The 22,567-nt window shown below is 38.0% G+C and overlaps 1 protein-coding gene across 27 annotated transcripts in view; it reads right to left on the minus strand.

The window, feature by feature from the left end:
- The window catches only part of PTPDC1 (protein tyrosine phosphatase domain containing 1), a 71,947-nt gene that overhangs the window by 41,985 nt on the left and 7,395 nt on the right, over nucleotides 1-22,567 (minus strand). For all 27 annotated transcript variants that reach the window (XR_011497303.1, XR_011497318.1, XR_011497299.1 and 24 more), the window contains one exon: nucleotides 2,184-2,271. Coding sequence is in view for 6 of the 27 variants with exons in the window: in XM_014864792.3 (XP_014720278.2) it covers nucleotides 2,184-2,271 (88 nt within the window). In the remaining 21 variants the exon portion in view is untranslated. The remainder of the gene's footprint in view (nucleotides 1-2,183; nucleotides 2,272-22,567) is intronic.

Genomic DNA, 22,567 nt, shown 5'->3' on the forward strand with positions numbered 1-22,567 from the left:
TCCTCAACCAATAAACTATAAGGAAAAAGAGATGGGGGAAACCCAAGTGAAGAGATGTAAGATACATATCAACCAACTACAATATATTGTCTTTGTTGGATCCTGATTCAAACAAAAATATACATTATCTATGAGACAATCAGAAATTTGAGCAACGTTTAGATTTTTGATGATATCAAGCAATTATTGTTAAATTTTTTTAGTGGTACTTCCAGTGGAGGGTACCTCCATGAGGGGGTTGTACCTCCATTGGGGGGGTTACCTCCAATAGGGGATTGGTATCTCTATACTGGAGGGTGGTACCTCCACAGGAGGGTGGTGTATCTCCATGGTGGGGGGGGTGATACCCCCATGGGTGGGTGTATCTCCATGAGGGGGTTGTACCTCCACAGGGGGTGGTACCTCTATGAGGAGGAGGTCGTACCTCCATCGTGAGTGGTACCTCCATGGGGATCTTATTGTATTCTGTATACTTTTGTGAATATTTGAAATGTTCTAAGAGTTTTTTTTCCAAAAAGTAGTAGAACCAAGATTTAAAACTAGGTTTGTCTCATTCCAAAGCTAGTCTTTGTGCTTGTTGAGTTTTCTATTTTCCTTTAAAAATAATTTAAATACTGTATTTATGTATCCTCTAATTAAATTTTCCCATGATTCATTAGCTAACATTTAAAAAAAAATACTTCCCATCCCAATGTTAACCCAATAAAGTATAACTGACTATCTTTATAGATGAGATACACTTTAAGAAAGTGAGATATAAACTAAGTTTTTTTATTTTTCCAGGTTTTTTCCCTAACTAAAAATTAGCTACATTTATATAATGAGGAAATTTTTAATAAAAAGATGGTTTTGGGAAGGGTATAGTGGATCACAATAGGGGCATTACAACTTTCCTGAGGGCATTTGGAAATGGGTAGGGTATTTCTGGTTGTCACGGTAATCTAACAACATTACTGGATTTAGTGGCGGCGGGGGGGGCAGGCTACTTAATGTCTACAGTGCTGGGGGCTCTCCTGTGTAATGAAGAGTTTCTCCACCTCAAAAGCCAATAGAATCCCTGATGAGAGACACCAACTAAGAGGTAACGTTCCAACAGAAGAAATGACAGGGGAAAAGGTTCATCTGACTTACACTTGTTGGCTGGAGAGTTACTTAGGGGAAAAAAACCCATCATTCTACAAGAGAAGCAGCAAAGAGACACATTATTGCACTTGCACTTCTTTCTAAAACCAGGGAAACTAACATCTGGTAGGTCTGGCAAACAGAAGCTGTCCACAAATGGTAGTCAGCAGTCGTATTAGTCCTTCTAGAGTCAGGCACAGCACAGACAGATGAAGGAGGATCTACAAGGATCTGGAATTTAGACAAGGTCACAAGTAGGAAACACTGGTTTTCTTGATGAAAGAGAGCTCCCCCTGGTGGAGTGGTTAGATTCCAACAATAATTGAGAACCAATTATTCCCAGCAAGCGCTGAAGTCCAACACCTTTAGACCCTTACTCCTTTACTTTTCCTTATATTATCTCATCTATACTTAGGGGGAAAAATCCTTCAAAGTTCCCCATACAGGAGCACTAAAGTGAACCCAGAGCGGGCAGTAAGAAAATCATGCAAGGGGTACTGCCAAGAAAAATCACTCAGCATCTTTTGGATAACTGCTGGCAGCAGGAGCAAGACCAGCAGAGCCAAAGTGGTGGAGATCAGGGCAGGCTCCCAGCTCAGCACTTATGACAGTAAGAAAGGGTGAGGGCAAGTGTGGCAGAAGAGCCCAAGTCACAGTACCCTTTCTTTCCTGGGCACACATAAAAATCAAAACTGTGGGAAGGTGACAGAGGGGAGAAAAAACTGGGAGGAGTAGAGCTAGCAAGCTTCTGAACGTGCTCTGTAAGTGACAACTGCAAGCAAGGAAAGAAGAGAGAAATGAAAGGTTAATTTCCAAGGAGGCGAGTTTGACGAGAGGAATGAACAGAGAATTTTAGGCTAAGAGGATAAGGCAGGAGACAAACATTGTTTTCAACATTCCTTCTTAAAAGGCCAAAGTCAGGATTTTGAAAAGGAATTTTAACAGGTCAAAACTGTGGGATTCCAATATGAAGAATCAAGTCTTTTCTTTCATGCCCATCCATGCAGTTTTATTAAACTCTAGTTTGCACAGAGACAGAAAGTATACTAAAGAACTATTACCTTTCATATTTGCAGCATACCCACTGTTATTCACCAAAGTGGAATATGGGTGTTCCTTTTGAGGCAAGACTCCGGCAGCCATGGTAGTCTGTTGGGGGAAAAAAAAAGATTATTTTTTGAAAGTGTGCCTATGAGATATTCATTTACGAATCACTTTTAATATGTTATACTTCTGTTGTCTAACACAGTAGTTATTCACTAAGCAGTTACTGAGCACTTGAAATGTGGCTTGTATAGATTTGAGATGTGCTGTAGGTGTAAAATACAAGATTTTGAAGACAGTACAAAAAATGCAAAATATCTCACTAATAATTTTTACATTGATTCTACATTGAAATAATTTTGATTTACTGGGTTAAAATAAATTATTAAAATTAATTTTCTCTGATCTATATTTTTAATGCAGCTACTAGAAAATCGAAAATTGAATACGTGGCTCACATGACATTCTACTAGACAGTGCTGTGCTAGACATGCAGGGCACGGTAGAGGAAAATAAGACATGCTCTCCCTTATGCATTTACAAGCTGTCGGGAAGATAAGCTGCAGACACAAGTAACACTACTATGTGTTAAGTGTCCCAAGACAGGCTTGGACAAGCAGGAGGGCTGTCCAACTTGAGGGCAGGCACAAGGCTTTGAGGAACTGGCATTTGACCTGGGCTCAAGGAGGAAGATTTATTGTGGACCTGACGGTATGTGAGGCAATTGAACGGAACCCCTCATTCTTTACTAACTTGAGGTTTACTGAATTTATCTGACTTTACTCTGCACTCAAGTCTTCGTCTAGCTCGTGCTAAATTACAGGCTAAGTGATTGTTGTGTTGCTATAGTCTCCACTGAGGAAAGTTATGTAAATTGTTTTATATGTCAAAAAAGAAAAAAAGTCACCTTTCTTAAGCTCTTATGTGTCGGACTATGAAATAAGAAATACATATATTGCTCTCTTCCCCCCCCCCCCTCCAATTCCTGGCACAGAGCTCCTGAAACTTTTCTAAATTCCCAGGTGATAAGAGCACTAGGAGCATCTTTTGTTCTAAAGAGCGACTCTGGGTGGGCTCCTGGATGGCTCCTGGATGGGGGCTGGTCACCAGAAAGACCAACTCATGATGAGAAGGTTGGAATTTTCTGCTCCTCCCCCACCCACTTTTCTAGAGAGGGGAGAGGGGCTGGAAACGGAGTTGATAATCGATCATGCCTACGTGAGGAAGCCTCCAGAAAATCCCAATAGCACAGGGTGTGGAGAGCTTCCAGGCTGGTGAACACATCCAACTGCCAGGAGGGTGACGCATCCCAACCCCATGGGGACAGAGGCCCGAGAATTTCAAGTTCACTAAAATTTTACTTCTAAAATCAAGTTTTATATGTTCAAAGGGTATAAAATTTAAAATCTTAAGTCCTACTTGATGATGCTGTCTCCCTTCAAAGGAAATATAAAAATAAAATCATAGGCTACTCTAAAATGAAAGAAAAAAGAATGATTTCTCCAATATTAATAATTATCACAAATCTGGTATCATACTAATTAATAAAAAATTTTATAACGTACATAACATTTTAAAAGAATGTTACATAAAGACAAGAAGTCCAAGGACAAGTTGCTCCAGGAAACTCATTAGCAAAAACTTAATTTGAAAGGATATCCATTAAGATTAGATTTACAGCAAATGTTTTTACCATACTATTTTTTATAAACTTGGACTATATTCTTAAAGCATATTTTGACAAAAAAACAACTATCCCCATTTTAGAACCATGGAATTTTAGAGCAGTCACGGTTCTAGCACTGGTTGTTTTGTAGGTGAAGAGTTATAAAGTATGTCCCAGGTGATCCAGCAAGGACCAGTTGTCACTTTGTGAAGCCTTCCCTAATGCCACCCTGTGCTCTTCAGCTGTACCGTAATGAAATTTGGCTACTGGACTAGCTCCCCTGCACACCACGGAGAGGAGAATCCAGAACTTCCTCATCTCTGCCTCTCTAGAGAAGGGGAGAGACTGGTGTATGGGACATGCTCATGGAACATCTGTTGAGCTGAAATGGACATACTAGACTGAGTTTCTTGGATCTATTCATGTCTTATTTATCTCTGTGCCCCCAATACCTAAAGCCCAAGGAAAACATGGCTATTAAAAGAATGTTGAATTGGAGCTGGCCCAGGGGCGAGGTGGTTAAGCTCGCACGCTCTGCTTCGGCAGCCCGGCGTTCGCTGGTTTGGATCCTGGGCACAGACCTATGTACTGCTTATCAAGCCATGCTGTGGCAGGCATCCCACATATAAAGTGGAGGAAGATGGACATGGATCTCAGCTCAGGGCCAATCTTCCTCAGCAAAAAGAGGAGGATTGGTAGTGAATGTTAGCTCAGAGCTAATCTTTCTCAAAAAAAGAATGTTGAATTAATGGTAGCCTTTCAGGTGGCAAAGAATACAAGCATGACTGTAAACTGTCTTAAAACTTTCTAAGTAGCCCCTCAGAAACTCAGAGATCTAAGGAGCCTCAGAAGTCCTCTAGCAGTATCCTAACCAACGCGAGCATACTCTCCACAATGCCTTTGTTCGAACAGTACCAGTGACATCATTGCACAGCTCTGGTAGTTAGAAAGCTCTTTATAATGGTGTTGCTCTGTAATTTCTGCCCTTTTAGACCACACAGAACAACAAGCCCTTTCTTCCACACATCTCAAGCTGGTGATCATGCTGCCCTTATTCCTGAATTACATCTTCCCGACCACACACTGCAGCTCCCCTCCCCATTCCTCACATGGAATGCTCCTAGACCTCCCCACCCAGATGGCGAGCACCTTCTACTCACAACCCATATTTATTCATATTCTAGTGCCCAGAGCTGAAGTCTATCCTCCAGACGGGTGTGATGATCAAAAATTACAACAAAAGCAGCCAGCCCCCTTGTCTGGGCAGTGTACGTGCCTTACGTCACACTCGTGTTTCAGCAGTCTCAAGACACGTGAAGACACACCAACAGTCAAGGAAAAAACTGGCTAAAAATGATTTAATACATTTTGAGGTTAAAAAGCAGACATTCAGTACAGATAATTAAACATACATAAAAGCTTAAAAGTGAAATAAATGGTACAGAATGAAAAGGAAAGTCTCTGCTTCTACCTCCCAGCCCAGGTTTTACTGCCCAGAGGTAAACAAGCTAAACACGGCTCTAGTTCTTCTGGGGGTAGTCACTACACTTACACCTCTAGTTAGTATTCTACCACCTTTAAGCACAGTATTGAAGTCCTGGCATAAAAGATGAGGAAATTGGCTCATTTACCCTACCTATCTCCCACCAGGCCAAATCTTTCTCCATTTAATACATCGCAGTATATTTAATTCCTCTGATTATCTTTGTAATTTTAAATAACATCCTTTAACCATTTCTTATTCTATTAACTTTAAACAGTATCTGGATTCCCTACTATGTAAAATAAGTAAATTAGTTTACCTGTACTACTGTCCATTTCTCCTTTCCTCTCTACTTTTCAAGTTCTAACCGTACCATTTCTTTTATAGTAAGATTTTTAACTTTTTAGTTATATCTATAATTAAGTTTCCCACGCTTTGTCTATAGATTTATTCTAAAATGTGAGACAAATTACAATATAATAATTTTGTGTGTGTATTAGATATTATATATATCTGTATACACATACTTTTAAAAAAATTTTCACCAAGTACTATGCTTGGACCTGTATAGAAAGAAGTATAATCTTGTGTCACTGTACCTGTGCTGCTCAAAGTAAATCATTCCAAGCATCAGTGTCCAATGGATTATCTTTCATTTCATCAGTTGCTTAAAACAAAGGCAAATTCTGTTTTGCTGCAAATTTACACCATGCATTTCTTATACAGACTTCTCCCTGGTTTTTAATCACCTTTTTCTTACATCCTTCCTCATATCCTTAAGATCTTTCCGTTTCTTAATCATACTATCATAATCATACTATAACTTTTTCCAAGCCCTTTGGAATCCTACTCTAATGTGGACGAAAAGCTTCTTAGGCCTACTACACAGTTCTCTACCTGGGATGTCTTTCAATTGCAGCCCTGACTTGAGGCCACTGGTCCTTAGATTCTGTTTAGGCTTTGATTTATTCTGAGGTAATTTTTTCATTAGGAATGAACAGAAGGTAAACTCTCTATGTCTTTTCATTCTGAAAATACCTTTATTTTATCCTCGTACTCAGCTGATAATTTGCCTACTTACAGAATTCTAGGTTAGCCGTGCCATGTTAGAATTTTGAAGATACTGTTCTACCGTGTTCCAGCAAACAATACTGCTAATGAGAACTCTGATGCCAATCTGTGACCTGTCAGAGATAAGCTGCAGGATCTTTATATTTGGTGTTCTGAATTTCACGAGGATGTCTACTGGAAGCTGTCCTTTTACAACCTAATCAGTTCCTGCTGGGCCCTTTCAATATGCAGATTGATGTCTACTTCAGCAGCTAAAATTGCCTGTGCACCAGTACCATAATTTATATTAGGTGCTTTACTTCACAAAATCTATGTCATCTGCACAGAATTGCTCTATCAGGGCCGTACTATCATTATCTCCATTTTCTCAGATGGAAACCTTGTCTGAGACCACACATGTCTAGTGGCAGAGCTGGGACACAGACCTAGCCTGTGTGCTCCTAATGCCAACCCGCTGTGCCCACAGAAAGATCAGCCCAATAGACACAATTTATTAGAAGGCACATCTTTTCTCTCTTCCTCATTAATGTTGGGCATTTTACATCTTTTTAAAAAAATTTTTTTTTAATTGCAGTAACATTGGATTATAACATTATATAACTTTCAGATGTACATCATAATATATTTCGAATTCTGTATGGATTACATCACGTTCACCACCCAAAAACTACTTATAGTCTATCCCCTCACATGTGAGCCTACTCACCCCTTTTTCCCTCCCCTCCCCCCTCCCCCTATGGTAACCACCAATCCAATCTCCAATGCTATGTGTTTGTTTGTCGTTATTTTTATCTTCTACTTGTGAGTGAGATCATAAGGTACTTGACTTTCTCCCTCTGACTAATTTCACTCAGCATACCCTCAAGGACCATCCATGTTGTCACAAATGGCTGGATTTCACCATTTCTTATGGCTGAGTAGTATTCCATTGTGTATAAATACCACATCTTCTTTATCCATTCGTCCCTTGATGGGCACCTAGGTTGCTTCCAAGTCTTGGCTATTGTGCATAATGATGCAATGAACATAGGGGTGCACGTATCTTTATGCCTTTGCGTTTTCAAGTTCTTTGGATAAATACCCAGCAGTGGGATAGCTGGATCATATGGTAGATCTATTTGTAATTTTCTGAGGATACTCCATACCGCTTGCCATAGTGGTTGCACCAGTTTGCACTCCCACCAGCAGTGAACAAGGGTTCCCTTCTCTCCACATCCTCTCCAACATTTGTTGTTTCCTGTCTTGTTAATTATAGCCATTCTGACCAGAGTGAGGTGATACCTCATTGTAGTTTTGGTGTGCATTTCCCTGATAGCTAATGATGTTGAGCATCTTTTCATATGCCTGTTGGTCATCTGTGTATCTTCTTTGGAGAAATCTCTGTTCAGATCCTTTGCCCATTTTTTAATTGGATTGTTGGTTTTGTTGTTGTTGAGCTGTATTAGTTCTTTGTATATTTTGGATATTAACCCCTTATCTGATATAGGGTTTGCAAATATCTTCTCCCAATTGTTAGGTTGTCTTTTCGTTTTGTTGATGGTTTCCTTTGCTGTGCAGAAGCCTTTTAGTTTGATGTAGTCCCATTTGTTCATTTTTTCTTTGGTTTCCCTTGCCTGGTCAGACATGGTACTTGAAAATATGCTGCTAAGACCGATGTCAAAGAGTGTACTACCTATGTTTTCTTCTAGAAGTTTCATGGTTTCGGATCTTACATTCAAGTCTTTAATCCATTTTGAGTTGATTTTTTGGCATGGTGTAAGGGAATGGTCTACTTTCATTCTTTTGCACGTGGCTGTCCAGTTTTCCCAAGACCGTTTATTGACGAGACTCTCCTTTCTCCATCGTAAGCTCTTGGCTCCCTTGTCAAATATTAGCTGTCCATAAACGTGTGGGTTTATTTCTGGGCTCTCGATTCTGTTCCATTGATCTGTGTGTCTGTTTTTCTGCCAGTACCATGCTGTTTTGGTTACTATGGCTTTGTAGTATATTTTGAAATCAGGGAGTGTGATACTTCCAGCTTTGTTCTTTTTTCTCAGGAATCCTTTGGCTATTCGGGGTCTTTTGTTGTTCCATATAAATTTTAGGATTCTTTGTTCTATTTCTGTGAAAAATGTTGTTGGAACTTCGATAGGGATTGCGCTGAATCTATAGATTGCTTTAGGAAGTATGGACATTTTACCGATGTTAATTCTTCCAAATCCAAGAGCACAGAATATGCTTTCATTTCTTTGTGTCTTCAACTTCTTTCATTTTACATCTTCTTAACAATGTCTTATTATGTTTTACTTTGCATTTCTTTTTATTTTATTTTAAAGATTAGCACCTGAGCTAACAAGTTTTGCCAATCTTTTTTTTTTTTTCTGCTTTATCTCCCCCCCAAATCCCCCCAGTACACAGCTGTCTATCTTAGTTGCATGTCCTTCTAGTTGTAGCATGTGGGACACCACCTCAACGTCGCCTGACAAGTGGTGCCATGTCCACGCCCAGGATCTGAACCGGTGAAACCCTGGGCCGCTGCAGCGGAGTGTGTGAACTTAACCACTCGGCCACAGGGCCGGCCCATGCATTTCTTTATTTTGTGAGGCAGAGTAGTTCTTCAGAGGCTTTTTTAAAAAAAATAATTTCTTATTAATAAACTGCTTGCTTTAGAGCTTAGCCCTTTTCCCAACCTAGACATCTGCCCCTTTCTGACTGACTTGCAAGACGTTTTTCTATACCAAGAATATCAAGTCTTCATCATATGTCACACATATTTTAAGTTTATCATGTCTTACATATGTTAATAGTCTGTTTTGCTAGCAATCTTACTTTTTTGTGTAGTCCAATCTGTAAGATTTTTCCTTTGACTTTTCTGGCTCTAGTGCCACAATAAGAAAGGCTTTCTCCAATAGAAAATGTGAAACCCAATTTTAATGTCTCCCATTTGGGGGTGATAAATGTCCCTCTGTTGCAGGTTGACAGTACTATTGCTAAAATGCAATAATTAATCCACAGAATTAAAGATGGTCCATCTTCAAAGAATATCCTAATGTGACTGTAAAAGCCATGCTTAAAAATAGTAAAATAAGGGCCAGTCCCAGTGGCCTAGTGGTTAAGTTCAGCATGCTCCACTTCGGTGGCCTGGGTTTGGTTCCTGGGTGTGGACCTACACCACTCTGTTAGCAAGCATGCTGTGCTGGCGGCCCACATACTAAAAAATAGAGGAAGGTTGGCATGGATGTTAGCTCAGGGTGAATCTTCCTCAGCAAAAAAAAAGAAAAAAAAAAGTAAAATAAAAATGTCCTTTGTAAAGCTTAAATACTATGTTTTTACGAAACAACAGAAATACACATTTTTTATGAAAAAATAATTCTTCTAACCTAAGAAAAACAGTGGAAGAATGGAAAGTTTGCTTTAATGGTCTAATTACCTGTTACTATATGCTTAGAGTTAAATTACCAATTTTCAAAGATCTCAAATAGATAATAAACATTAGTTTGAGAAACAGAAAATTTCAAGACCTCCCAAAGTCTGAGAATTAAAACAGAAAACCAGCTCTACCTGTACCTGTAGGGTCCTCAAAAGAACACAGCGCAGGTTCCTTTTCATTCCTCCTGCAGCTGCTGATCACTTATTCAACAGGTCTCAATTACTGACTTCCTTTCCTTCTCTCATTAGACTAGTTATTTGGAATCAGCCTGGCAGCTCCAGAGCTGCCTTCATTTTAGGCTAATTTAGCCCCACTGCTAAGGCCACACCTTTCTGTGGCTTCCAACTCTACTCTGGGTGTCATGAAGCCTTTCTTCTCTGGCTGGTGGGAATGGGAACCATTTCCAGCCCTCTGAGAGCCCTGGAAATTGCCCCGTTTGCTCCTTCCTCTAGCTTTCCCCGGCCTTGGGTAGTCTGCCCAGGTGAGCACTCAGTCATACACCTCCGGCCGGCAAAGACCTGAGGGCCCTCTGCAGTCTCCAGAGCTCTCTCTGTGCTGCTCCCTTCTCCCCAGGACCCTACACTGCACTCTAGCCACCCTGGCTCTCCGTGCATCCCTAAGAAGGCTCTGTTTAGGTTCTCCTTGCTGCACTGCAGCCTGGAAGCTGCTTCCAGGGAGGCTGCTAGTGTACTCTCAGGCTCGCCATGCTTGTTTCTCTTCTCTCAGAGATCATGGTCCTGAGCTGCCTGCTTCCAATGGCCAAAACCCATTTTTTCTACATTTTGTTTGGTTTTGTAGTTGTTTAAGGCAGGAGGGTAATTATAGTCTCTGTTATTTCATCTTGGTTAGATGCAGAAATTCCCGATGAAATATATACAGCTCAACTACGTTAAACTATACTGTACAGTCAGAAGTTCTGTGTTTAAATCTTGACTGTTTATTGCCAGCTATATGAATTGTTCTGAGCTTCAATTTCCTCTTTTGTACAATGAGGATTAGTATATCTACTTTCTTAGGTTGCTATGAGGATGAAGAGAGACTGTATGTGTTTTTAGCACAATGTCTGGCATATAGGTATTCAATAGTTGCTTGTTATTTTAATTTGCATACCAATATCTGTAACATTTTTGTTTCTTTCCCTTCTAAGTCTACATTCACTTCATTTCCCTCTTACTTCTGTAACAATCTATAAAGTACTCCCTTCGTTACTGTAGAACAGTCCTGCCAGCAGTTAGCGACAGTTGAGCTTCTCAAGATTTATGAAACATCACCTCCATTCACAACTGAATTCATTCCATGTGCCTGGTTGTAGTCAGGAGAAAAGGGTTTGAACAGTAATCCTGTCATTTTGCTGCACAATCACGTATTATTTAAGCTCATCTCCTGTTGCTCATGACAGATATTTTTCTCACTCTGTCCTACAGTTTGCTTTTGTCCCAAAGAGTCCCTCCAAAATGACTCAACTGTTTAGGATTAATCACATGCTCACTAATAAGCACCTGATACTTAAAACTCAGAACACAATGAACTATTACTCATACTGTTAGGAAGTCGTCATAAGTAAGAGTTTGATATAAAGAACGTTCTATTTCATAAAAAAGTCATTTCACACAAGAGCCTGGGCTCTGAGACGGACTGAGAAGTTCTTAGGTCACTACTTTCCCTTCCATCTTCCAGACACAGCGTTCTGCCAAAATCTACATGTGTACTTTGTGGAGAGAATTTGTGGGGACTGCATTAAGAAGTGCCTGGGGGGTCAGAAGTGTGGTCGAGTTCCGCCCAGACCCCACAGCACTAGCACTCTGCCTTGCGTCAGAATCACCTTGGGTGCTTGTGGAAAATGCAAATTTGTTGGTCCCACCCTCAAAACATCTGAGTTGGTAAGTCTGGTGAGGAGTGTAACAACCTGTATTATCAACCTACACTCCACTCATTCCGATGTAGGAGGCCCTTTGTCCGCACTTAAAGAAATACTGTCAATATGATCAGATTCTACACAGCAATCACAGTAGAAGAATTTGAGGTTGAAAAACTTAAGTTCTTACGGGTTAAAAAGAGAGATGGAAGCCCAAGTATAAGAGTGAACCTATGAAAGCTCTCTATATATGTTTATGTTCACAAATAATATAATAACTGAAACACACAAGCTTACTCCAAGCCAGGCACTCTTCCAAGTGCTTTATATATCTTAACTCATATAATCCTCACCACAACACTATTGAGTGAGTACTCTATTGTTCTCATTAAAAAAATAGAGTTTATCTTTCACAGCAGTTTTAGGTTCCCAGCAAGACTGAGGTGAAGATACAGAGAGTTCCTATATACTCCCTGCCCGAGATGCATAGCCTCCCCCATTATCAACATCCCTGACCAGAGGGTACATTTGTTACAACTGATGAACTTACACTGACACATCATCACCACACAGAGTCCAGAGATTACCTTAGGGTTCATTCTTGGTGTTGTGCATTTTATGGATTTGGACAAATGTATAATGACATGTATCCACCATTACAGCATCATGCAGAGTATTTATACTGCTCTCAAAATCCTCTGTGCCTCACTTAGTCATCCCTGCTTCCCAGCCCGCCCCACCCCAGCAACCACTGATTCTTTTACTGTCTCCACAGTTTTGCCTTTTCCAGGATGCCATATAGTTGCAATCATACAGTATCAGCCTTTTCAGATCGGCTTCTTTCACTTGGTGATATGCATTTAACGTTCCTCCATGTCTTTTCATGGATTGATAGCTCATTTCTTTTTAGTGCTAAATAACCATTATTTGGAAGTACCACAGGTATTTATTCATTCACCTACTGAAGGGCATTTTAGTTGCTTACAAGTTTTGGCAATTATGAATAAAGCTGCTATAAACATCCATGTGCAGGTTTTTGTGTGGACAAAAGTTTTCAGCTCCTTTGGGTAAATGCCAAGCAGCATGACTGCTGGATCACATGGTAAGAATTTGTTTAGTTTTGTATATTATTCCCATTTACAGATTAGGTAACTAAGGCAAAGAGAAGTCAAGTAATGTGCCAGAAGCCACAGAGCTATTGAGTAGCAGAGCTGGGATTTGAATTCACACAGTTCAGCTCCAGAGTTTGTGCTCTTAACCACTACACATACACCTTTTCAACAATAAAGATTTCATACTAAATAAAAGGAACTTCATTGTTACTTCATGCATTTTAACTTAGCTACACTGGATTCTGCACCATTTATAATTCCTTCGCTTCCAAGAAACTTTTTAGATCTCCTTACCCACAGCAGGATTTTCAAATTTGTTTTGCTTTGTGCAGACAATATGCTTATCCTTCATCCAAATCCTCATTCACTGCTGTCCCAGAGACAAATATCAAGAACATAGCTCCTTTACACATTTTGGCCTCCTCCCTCCTAACAGAAACAGAAACGCAGCTGGTCTGAGAGTAAGGTTATAAAACCCAAACATGTTTTCAATAGAGCTGTTGGCAGTTACTAGCTTTGTGAGTAGGCACACTTACTAACGTCTCAGAGCCTCACTATCTGCCCTGCGGAGGTTGTAAAGATGACCTGAGATTCTGTATACAGATCTACTTCTGTGCCTGGGCCATAATTCAATCTGTTCTCAACACAGCAGCCAGAGTGATCTTGGTAACTTCAAATAGCCAGTCCGTGGCAGCCCTTTTCAAAACCCTTCTAGCCACCCTATTTACAATTTAAACCAGCTCCCCCTCCCTGTTTCACTTTTCTCCTCAGGACTCATGAAGAAAACATACCCAACACATATGTAATTTACTTAATTACCTCATTTTTTGTCTGCCTTCCCCTACGAGAATGGAAGCTCCATGAAGGCATACATTTGTCTGCTGTGTCAACTGTTGGAGTAAGCCGACAACAGGGCCTGAGCATCTTCACAGCAGGCGCTCAGTGAAGATTTGTTGAATGAATACACGAATAAATGTCAATAAAAGGTAGCTAGCTGCCCCCCATCATTATTTCATCTCTGAACCCCAGCTTTTTCACCTGTAAAGGAGGAACGGTAACCATACCTTACCTATCTCAAGGTATTGCCAAGAGCCTATCAGTTACGTCACAGCACCACTATGCAAATGCAAGCAATGGCATTTTCCTCATCTTCGTTTTCCTGATCACATTTATACCTCCAACTTCCTGCCAATCTTCACCCTGACAGATTTGTGTTCTTTCTAATTCCCTGAGGGGTAGATCTGTTTTCATTTCAGCCAAATATACATGAGGACAATAACTTCAACCCTCAGCCCACATTTTTTCTCCTTTAGGATACCATTCCTAACACCAATTACACGTTTTATTCACATCCTCTCATCACGTAGGGTTGACTGAAGATTTATCTAGTGGCTTAGATGCTATAAAACACAGCTTCCTAAAACCACAGTAGCATTTTGTCCTTAAAGAATTAAAGCACTCCTTATGTAGTACAACAAAACAGAACAGGCTTCTTTTAAACTGAAATGTCCTCATCTCTGAATCCACAACTTCAAAAAAAGGAACTTTATGAAATCCCTTGTCTCCTCACATCGCCCCTGGTGGCAGGCAGGCAACATTCAGAAAACACTTTCTTTTTTTTCAGACCCCTCCAGCCTTTCTAACAAGCTATGTCTTCAGGGAAAGAACTAAGGCTGCCTTGAACATACATTCTGTCTAGCAGTTCGCTATGAACCTCACTGGCTTCTGTGATCTCACACCTTAAATATACCTTAGGGAGGGTTCCTGGCTCTCAGGAGACTCATCACAGATCAGAGAAAAACACTACAGCAGGATCCTCGCTATTTCATCATTTAAGAAATATGCTGTTCAGATTCTTCAGAAAACACATTATGATAAAGCAGACGGGTAAAATGTTAACAATAGGCGAAGCTGGTTTTCACAAGCAAAGTTTCCATATTCCCTGGCCTTTCCCAACAAACAGCCACACCCGGGCTACTTATTCCTACAGGTCTGAACCAACCTCACCCTCCAGTCACCACCACAGATACTTCCAAACTTATCAAGAGGTCAACAATTCCTAATTCAATACCCATCAGAACCACCTGGAGGGCTTTCTTAAAAACCCAGAAGACTACTGAGGGCACTAGCCCCAGAATTTCTGCTCAGTAGGTCTGGGTGGGGCTGATAACTTGCATTTCTAACTAGTTTCCAGTGATGCTGATGCTTTGAGAACCACTGCTTTAGGAAAGCAGTTTACATTTACCTAACAGCAGGTATTCACACAGGTTACTGTGAAGGTGTGTCTCCTAGGTTCTGTTTAGTTGTCAAACAGTAAATCCTTCTTTTTAAGTTCCTGAGCCAATCTTCACAAAATCTTGAAATACATTAAGAAGCCCCACATCATCTAGACAACCAGATCTAGAAAGAGCCTCATATTCCCAGGTGAGACCTGGGTACTAACATTCCTACTAAAATTCTAAAAACACATCACCTGGACTCCAGGCCTTGTTATGCAAGTGGTATCACCAAGAAGAAAGACTTCCCACATCAGCCACCTTTTGATCAAGCACCAGATAAGACACCATAATTTGGCTTCCTAACCAACAGATGTTCACTATCTAAATATTCCTTTTAATAAATATATAAATATTGTGGATACATAATTATGTTCACCTTTAAATACACATTTTGTGACATACTGTTCAGAATTTTTTTCAATCAGTTTCAGTTAGTTCAACATGAAAAGCTTAAAATACTGGGTAAAGCAGAGTTATTCACGTTACCATTTTCATTTATTTACGGACCAAGAAAGATAACAAGATTTTCTACCTCTTTAATTCCTGAACTATTTCTCTAAGAAAAAACTATTCTGTGAAACATATTTCAAGCACTTTGGTGACTTAAAACATAGGTAGGTGTGTGGCTCCCGGAACTTAACAGGCTTAGACCAGGACTTCTTATAGCAAGATACAAACTACAACAACTGGTTTCAGTAGTGGATTGAACCCATATCCCTCCTAAGACCTTGGTGAAAAGAAATTTTAAAAAGAATAAGCCCATAGAGCAAGGAGCAGGTGGAGGTTATCAATGGACTAGTTACCTTGGTAAGCTTTTGGAAGAAAGAAAGCATATAGAAGAGGCAACTAAAACTGAGCTTAGGAAGTTGTAGCCCAGAATACGACCATGAAGAGGGTACTACAGGGGAGGTATGTACCTCTCCTACAGAACAGATGGTTGTATCTCATCAGAAAAGATGGAAAGCAATGAGATGACCATCTTCAAAGTGTTGAAAGAAACAGGTGGTCAACCAAGAACTCTATATCCAGCTAAACTCTCCTTGAAAATGAAGGAGAAATGAAGACATCTCCAGATTTAAAACAAACAAACAAATGAAAAAACCTGAGAGAATTTGTTGCTAGCAGACCTTCCCTACAAGAAATATTAAAAGGGAGTCATTTGGACTGAAATAAACGACACTAAAGGGTAACTAGAATCCACACAAAGAAATAAAGAGCACTGCCCCAAAAAAGCTAATTAAATAGGTATTATGAAAATACATATAAACATAACTCTTTTCTTGACCTGTTTTAAAAGACACCTGCATAAAGAAATAATTTTAAAATGAGTTGATATGATGTATAAAGATGTAACTCAAATTGTATGACAATAATAGTGCAAAAGAGGGGGAAGGGAATGGAGGTATATCAGAGAAAAGTTTTTGTATACTACTGAAATTAAACTAGTATTTAACCTGAACTAGATTGTTTTAAATTAAGTGTAATCCCAGGGTAAGCACTAAACGAATAATTCAAAATATACAGAAAAGCAAAAAGAGAATTGAAAATGCATAATCAAAAATACCTAACACAAAAGAAGGCAATAATCAAGGAATAAGGAATGCAAAAGACAAAAGACATAAAAAACAAATAGGAATTTGGCAGATGTAAAACCCAATCTATCAGTAATTATATTAAATGTAAATGGATTACATGCCCCAATCAAAAGTCAAGGATTGGCAGAATGGATTAAAAAAATAATAAATCTAACAAAATACATATAAGATCTATCTGAGGAAAACTACAAAACTCTGATGAACAAAATCAAAGAAGAACTAAATAAATGGAGAGAGATTCTACATTCATGGATGCGAAGATGCAATACTGTTAAGATGTCAGTTCTTCCCAACTTGATCTATAGATTTAAGGCAATCCCAGCCAAAATCCCAGCAAATTATTTTATGGACAGCAACAAACTGATTCTAAAGACTATACAGAGAGACAGAAGACCTAGAAGAGCTCATACAATATTGCACGAGAACAAAGTTGGAGGACTGATACTACCTGACTTCAAGACTTACTATAAAGCTACAGTAATCAAGACAGTATGGTATTGGCCAAAGAACAGACACATAGATCAACGGAACAGAATAGAGAGCCCAGAAATAAACCTACATAAATATAGTCAACTGATCTTTGACAATGGAGCAAAAGCAATACAATGCAGCAAAGATAGTCTCTTCAACAAACAGTGCTGGAACAACTGGACATCCATATGCAAGAAAAAGAATGTAGACACAGACCTTACACTCACAAAAATTAACTCAAAACAGATGATAGACATAAATGTAAAACACAAAATTATAAAACTCCTGCAGGGTAACATAGGAGGAAACCTAGATGACCTTGGGTATGGTGATGTCTTTTTAGATATACCAAAAAAGACAGGATCCATGAAATAAATAATTAATAAGCTAGACTTAAAATTTAAAACTTCTGTACTGCAAAAGACAATGTCAAGATAATGAGAAGACAAGCCACATACTGGGAGAAAATATTTGTAAAACACATATCTGACAATGAACTGTTATTCAAAACATACAAACAATTCTTAAAATTCAAGAATAAGAGAATAAATAACCTGATTAAAAAATGAGCCAAAGACCTTAACAGACACCTCACCAAAGAAGACATACAAATGGTAAATAAGCAAATGAAAAGATGCTCCACATCATGTAGTATCAGGAAAATGCAACTTAAAACAACAAGATACCACTACACATCTATTAGAATGGCAAAAATCTGAAACACTGACAACACCAAATGCTGGTGAGGATGTGGAACAATAGAAACTCTCGTGAACTGCTGGTGGGAATGCAAAATAGGACAGTCATTTGGAAGGTAGTTTGGTGGTTTCTTGCAAAACTGAAAATACTCTTACTATGGAATCCAATAATTGCATTCCTTGGTATTTTCCCAAAGGAGCTGAAAACTATTTCCACACAAAAACCTACACATAGTTGTGCAGCTTTATACATAAAACTTGGAAGCAACTAAGATGCCCTTCCACAGGTGAACTGATAAATAAACTACAGTACATTCAGATAATGGAATATTATTCAGCACTAAAAAGATATGAGCTATCAAGCCATGAAAAGACATGGATAAATCTTCAATGTGTATCACTAAGTGAAAGAAGCCAATCTGAAAAGCATGATTCCAACTATATGACATTCTGGAAAAGGCAAAACTACAGACACAATAAAAAGATCAGTGGTTGCTGGGGGTGGGAGGAAGGGAGGAATGAATAGGCAGAGCACAGAGGATTTTTAGGGCAGTGAAAACATCCTGTATGATATTATAATGATGGATATACATCATTACACATTTGTCCAAATCCATAGAATGTACAACAACAGGAGTGAACTCTAAGATAAACTATAGACTTTGGGTGATTATGCTCTATCAATGTAGGTTCATCCTTGGTAACAAATGTATTATTCTGGTAAGTGATGTTCATAATGGGGGAGGCTATACATGTGTGGGGGCAGGGGATATATAGGAAATCTCTGTACCTTCCTCTCAATTTTGTTGTGAACTTAAAACTGCTCTAAAAAAAAGGACCCAGAGAGCATAAAATACAAAAGCACAAACTGGATTCCATCAAAATTTTTAAAAAATGATCCAACTATATGCTGTCTACAAAGACACACTTTAGATTCAGAGACGCAAACAGATTGAAAGAAAAAGGATGGAAAAATATACACCATGTAAGTGGTAACCAAAATAGAGCTGAGGTGGCCATTCTAATATCCTTACAAAATACTGTAAGACAAAAATTTTTACTAGAGAAAAAAGGACATTTTACAATGATAAGAGGATCAATTCATCAGGAAGATATAATGACTATAAAACACACATGCACCTAAGAACAGAGCCCCAAAACATATGAAGTAAAACACCTGAAGGGAGAAAGAGATAATTTAACAAAAATTGAAGACTTCAATACTCCACTTTCAATAATGGATAGAAAACGAGGCAGAAGATCAACAAAGTAACAGAAGACCTGAAGAATACCATAAATACCTTGTAGCAGACATCTACAGAACACTCCAGATCCAATAAAAGCAAAATACACATTCTCTTCAAGTGCACATGGAACACTTTCCATGGCAGACCACATGTGAGGTCATAAAACAAACCTCAGTAAATTAAAGAATTAAATCATACAAAGTATGTTCTTTGACCACAATGAAATTAGAAAACAACAGGAAAAAATGTTGGAAAGTCACAAATATATAAAAGTTAAACAACATATGCTTAAATAACCAATGTGTTAAAGAAGAAAATACAATAGAAAATATAAAAATATCAAAACTCATGGGATACAGCCATAGCAGTGCTTAAAGGGAAATTTATAGCTGTAAGTACACATATTAAGAAGGAGAAAGAACTCAAATCCATAACCTAACCTTTCACCTTAAGTAACTAGAAAAAGAGCAAAATGAACCCAAAGCAAGCAGAAGGTAGGAAATAAAAAAAAATTAGAGTGGAAAGAAATGAAATAGAGAAGAGAAAAATAATAGAGAAAAACTGATGAACCCAAAAGTTGGTTCTTTAAAAAGATCAGCAAAACTGACAAACTTTTAGCTAGACTGACCAAGAGAAAAAGAACAAATTACTCTATTAGGAATAAAAGAGGAGACATCATAACCAACCTTAAATACAGACTTCTATAAAGAAAAATACGCCAATAGCTAACAAAGATGAAATAAATTCCTAGAAAGATACCAACTACCACAAATACCTTTAAGAAGAAACAGAAAATCTGAACAGACCTAACAAGTAAAGAAACATAATTTCAAAAACTTCCCACAAAGAAAAGCCATGCTAAGATGGCTTCACTGGTGAGTCCTACCAAATTAACACCAATTCTTTTCAAACTCTTTCAAAAAATAGAAGAGGAGGGAACATGTGACCATTCTATGAGTACAGTACTATGCTGACACTAAAATGAGAAAGACACCACAAGTATAGACTGACATCTATTATTAATATGGAGGCAAAAATCCTCAAAAAAATGTTAGCAAAACAAATCTAACAGCATATAGGAACGTATATATACCATGACAAAGAGGAATTTATCTCAGGAATGCAAGGTTGGCTTAACATTCAAAAGTCAATTAACGTAATACCTCATTGCAATGGAATAAGAGACAAAAACTACACGATCATCTCAATTGACACAGAAAAAGTATCCGACAAAATCCAACATCCTTTCAAGATCAACTCAATAAACTAGTGTTAGAAGGGAATTTCCTCAACCTGATAAAGGGCATCTATGAAAAACTCACAACTCACATCATATGTAACAGTGAAAGATGGAGAGCTTTCCCCTAAGATCAGGAACAAGATGAAGATATGTATTCTCATCACTTTTATTCAACATTGTAATGGAGGTTCCAGCCAGTGCAATAATGCAAGAAAAGGAAATAAAAGGCGTCCATATTAGAAAGGAAGAAGTAAAACTATTTCCATCTGCAGATGATATGATGTTGTATTTAGAAAATTCTGAGGAATCCAGTAAAAAACAAACTATTAGAACAAATAAACAAGTTCAGCAAGTTGGCAGAACACCACAATGATATATAAAAACAATTATATTTCTGTAAGTTTAAGTTAAATTTTAATTTTATTTCTAGAAGTTCTGCAAGAAAAATATGCTGTTTTTAAAGTTGAGGCAGTTCCCCTCTATTCCTAATTTTCTGAGTTTCTTTTTTACAATAAGTCAGTGTTGAATTGTGTCAAATGCTTTTTCTGCATCAATTTATATAATTGTGTGATTTTTGTCTCTTTAACCGGTCAACATGGTGGAGTACACTGATTCTCAAATATTGAACCAGGCTTGTACCCTCTCTCAGCACTGCTTTGGGTGTGGCCTACAAACGTTTGATATGATGAAATTTCATTCAATTCAATGTATTCCCGCCCCCTCCTCGAGCATGTCCACTCTCACCACTTTTATTCAACTTGTATGGAGGTCTAGCCAGTGCAATAATGCAAGAAAAAGAAGTGAAAGGCCTCCATATTGGAAAGAAAGACGTAACATTATATTTATTCAGAGATGACATATAAGCTATGTAGAACATCTGATGCAATCCACAAAAAATCTACTAGAAATAATAAGCCAATTTAGCAAGGCTGTGGTACACACGATCAATATACAAGAATTAATCATACATTTATATAATAAGAATAAATAATGAAATTAAAATAAAAAAATTTATAATAGCATCAAAAACTATGAAATATTTAGGGATATATCTAAGACACTGAAAACTATAAAACTAATGAGAAAAATTAAAGAGGACCTTAAAAAGATGGCAAGATCTCCTGTGTTCATAGTTCAGAAGACTAGTTAAGATACCAGTTCTCTCCATAATGACCTTAGATCCATCACATTATCAACCAAAATTCCATGAGGCTTCTTGGAGAAATTGACAAACCAAATATAAAATTTATATGGGAATGCAAAGGATCTACAGCAGCCAAAACAACTCCGAAAAAGAATTAAAAGTTGTCAGTCTAACACTGCCTTGTTAGAAGCAACAGTAAGGCAGTAGCTTAAAGCCAAATAAATGAAGCAATGGAACAAAAAACATCTAGAAATACATCCACACCTACTGGACAACTGATTTTTGACAAAGATGCAAAAGCAATGAAATAGAAAAAGTATGCTCTTTTCAACAAAGTGTGCTAGAACTGAACATCCATATGCAAAAAACATGAACCTCAAATGAACTCTCATACGGTATAGAAAAATTAACTCAAAATAGATCATACACCTAAATGCAAGAATTAAAAACATAAACTTTATAAACATGAGGCAAAAGCTGATAAAACTGAAAGGAGAAATAGACAAATCCACTATTTATAGTTGGAGGCTTCAACACCCTTCTCCAAGTAATTGATAGACCAAGCAGGCAAAAAAATCAGTAAAAATACAGAGAACCTGAACAGCACTACTAATCAATGTGATCTAATTGATATTTATAGAATATTCCACCCAATAACAGAAGCACACATGGAATATTCACCAAGATAGACCAGCTTCTGGCACATAAAACACATCTGAACAAATGTAAAAGAACAGAAAACACACAAAGTATGTTCTCAGAGCATACCAGGCTAAAACTAGAAAGCAGTATTTCAAACAATTCAAAATATTTGGAAATTAGACAACGTACTTCTAAATCACACATGGGTTAAGAAGTCTCAAGAGAAATTTTAAAACATTTTGAATAAAATTGAAAATATAACTTATCTTGCACAGTAATGTGAATATACTTAATACCACTGAACTGTACACTTAAAAATGGTCAAGATGGTAAATTTTATGTTTTGTGTATTTTACTACAATTAAAAATAGTTAAAAAATACAACAAAATTTATGGGATGTGGCTAAATTAGTGCTGAGAGAGAAATTTATAGTATTAAATGCATATCTTAGAAAAGAAGATCTAAAATCAATAACCTAAGCTTTCAAC

Source organism: Equus asinus, chromosome 23 (genome assembly GCF_041296235.1).
Source record: "Equus asinus isolate D_3611 breed Donkey chromosome 23, EquAss-T2T_v2, whole genome shotgun sequence".
Lineage (NCBI taxonomy): Eukaryota > Metazoa > Chordata > Mammalia > Perissodactyla > Equidae > Equus > Equus asinus.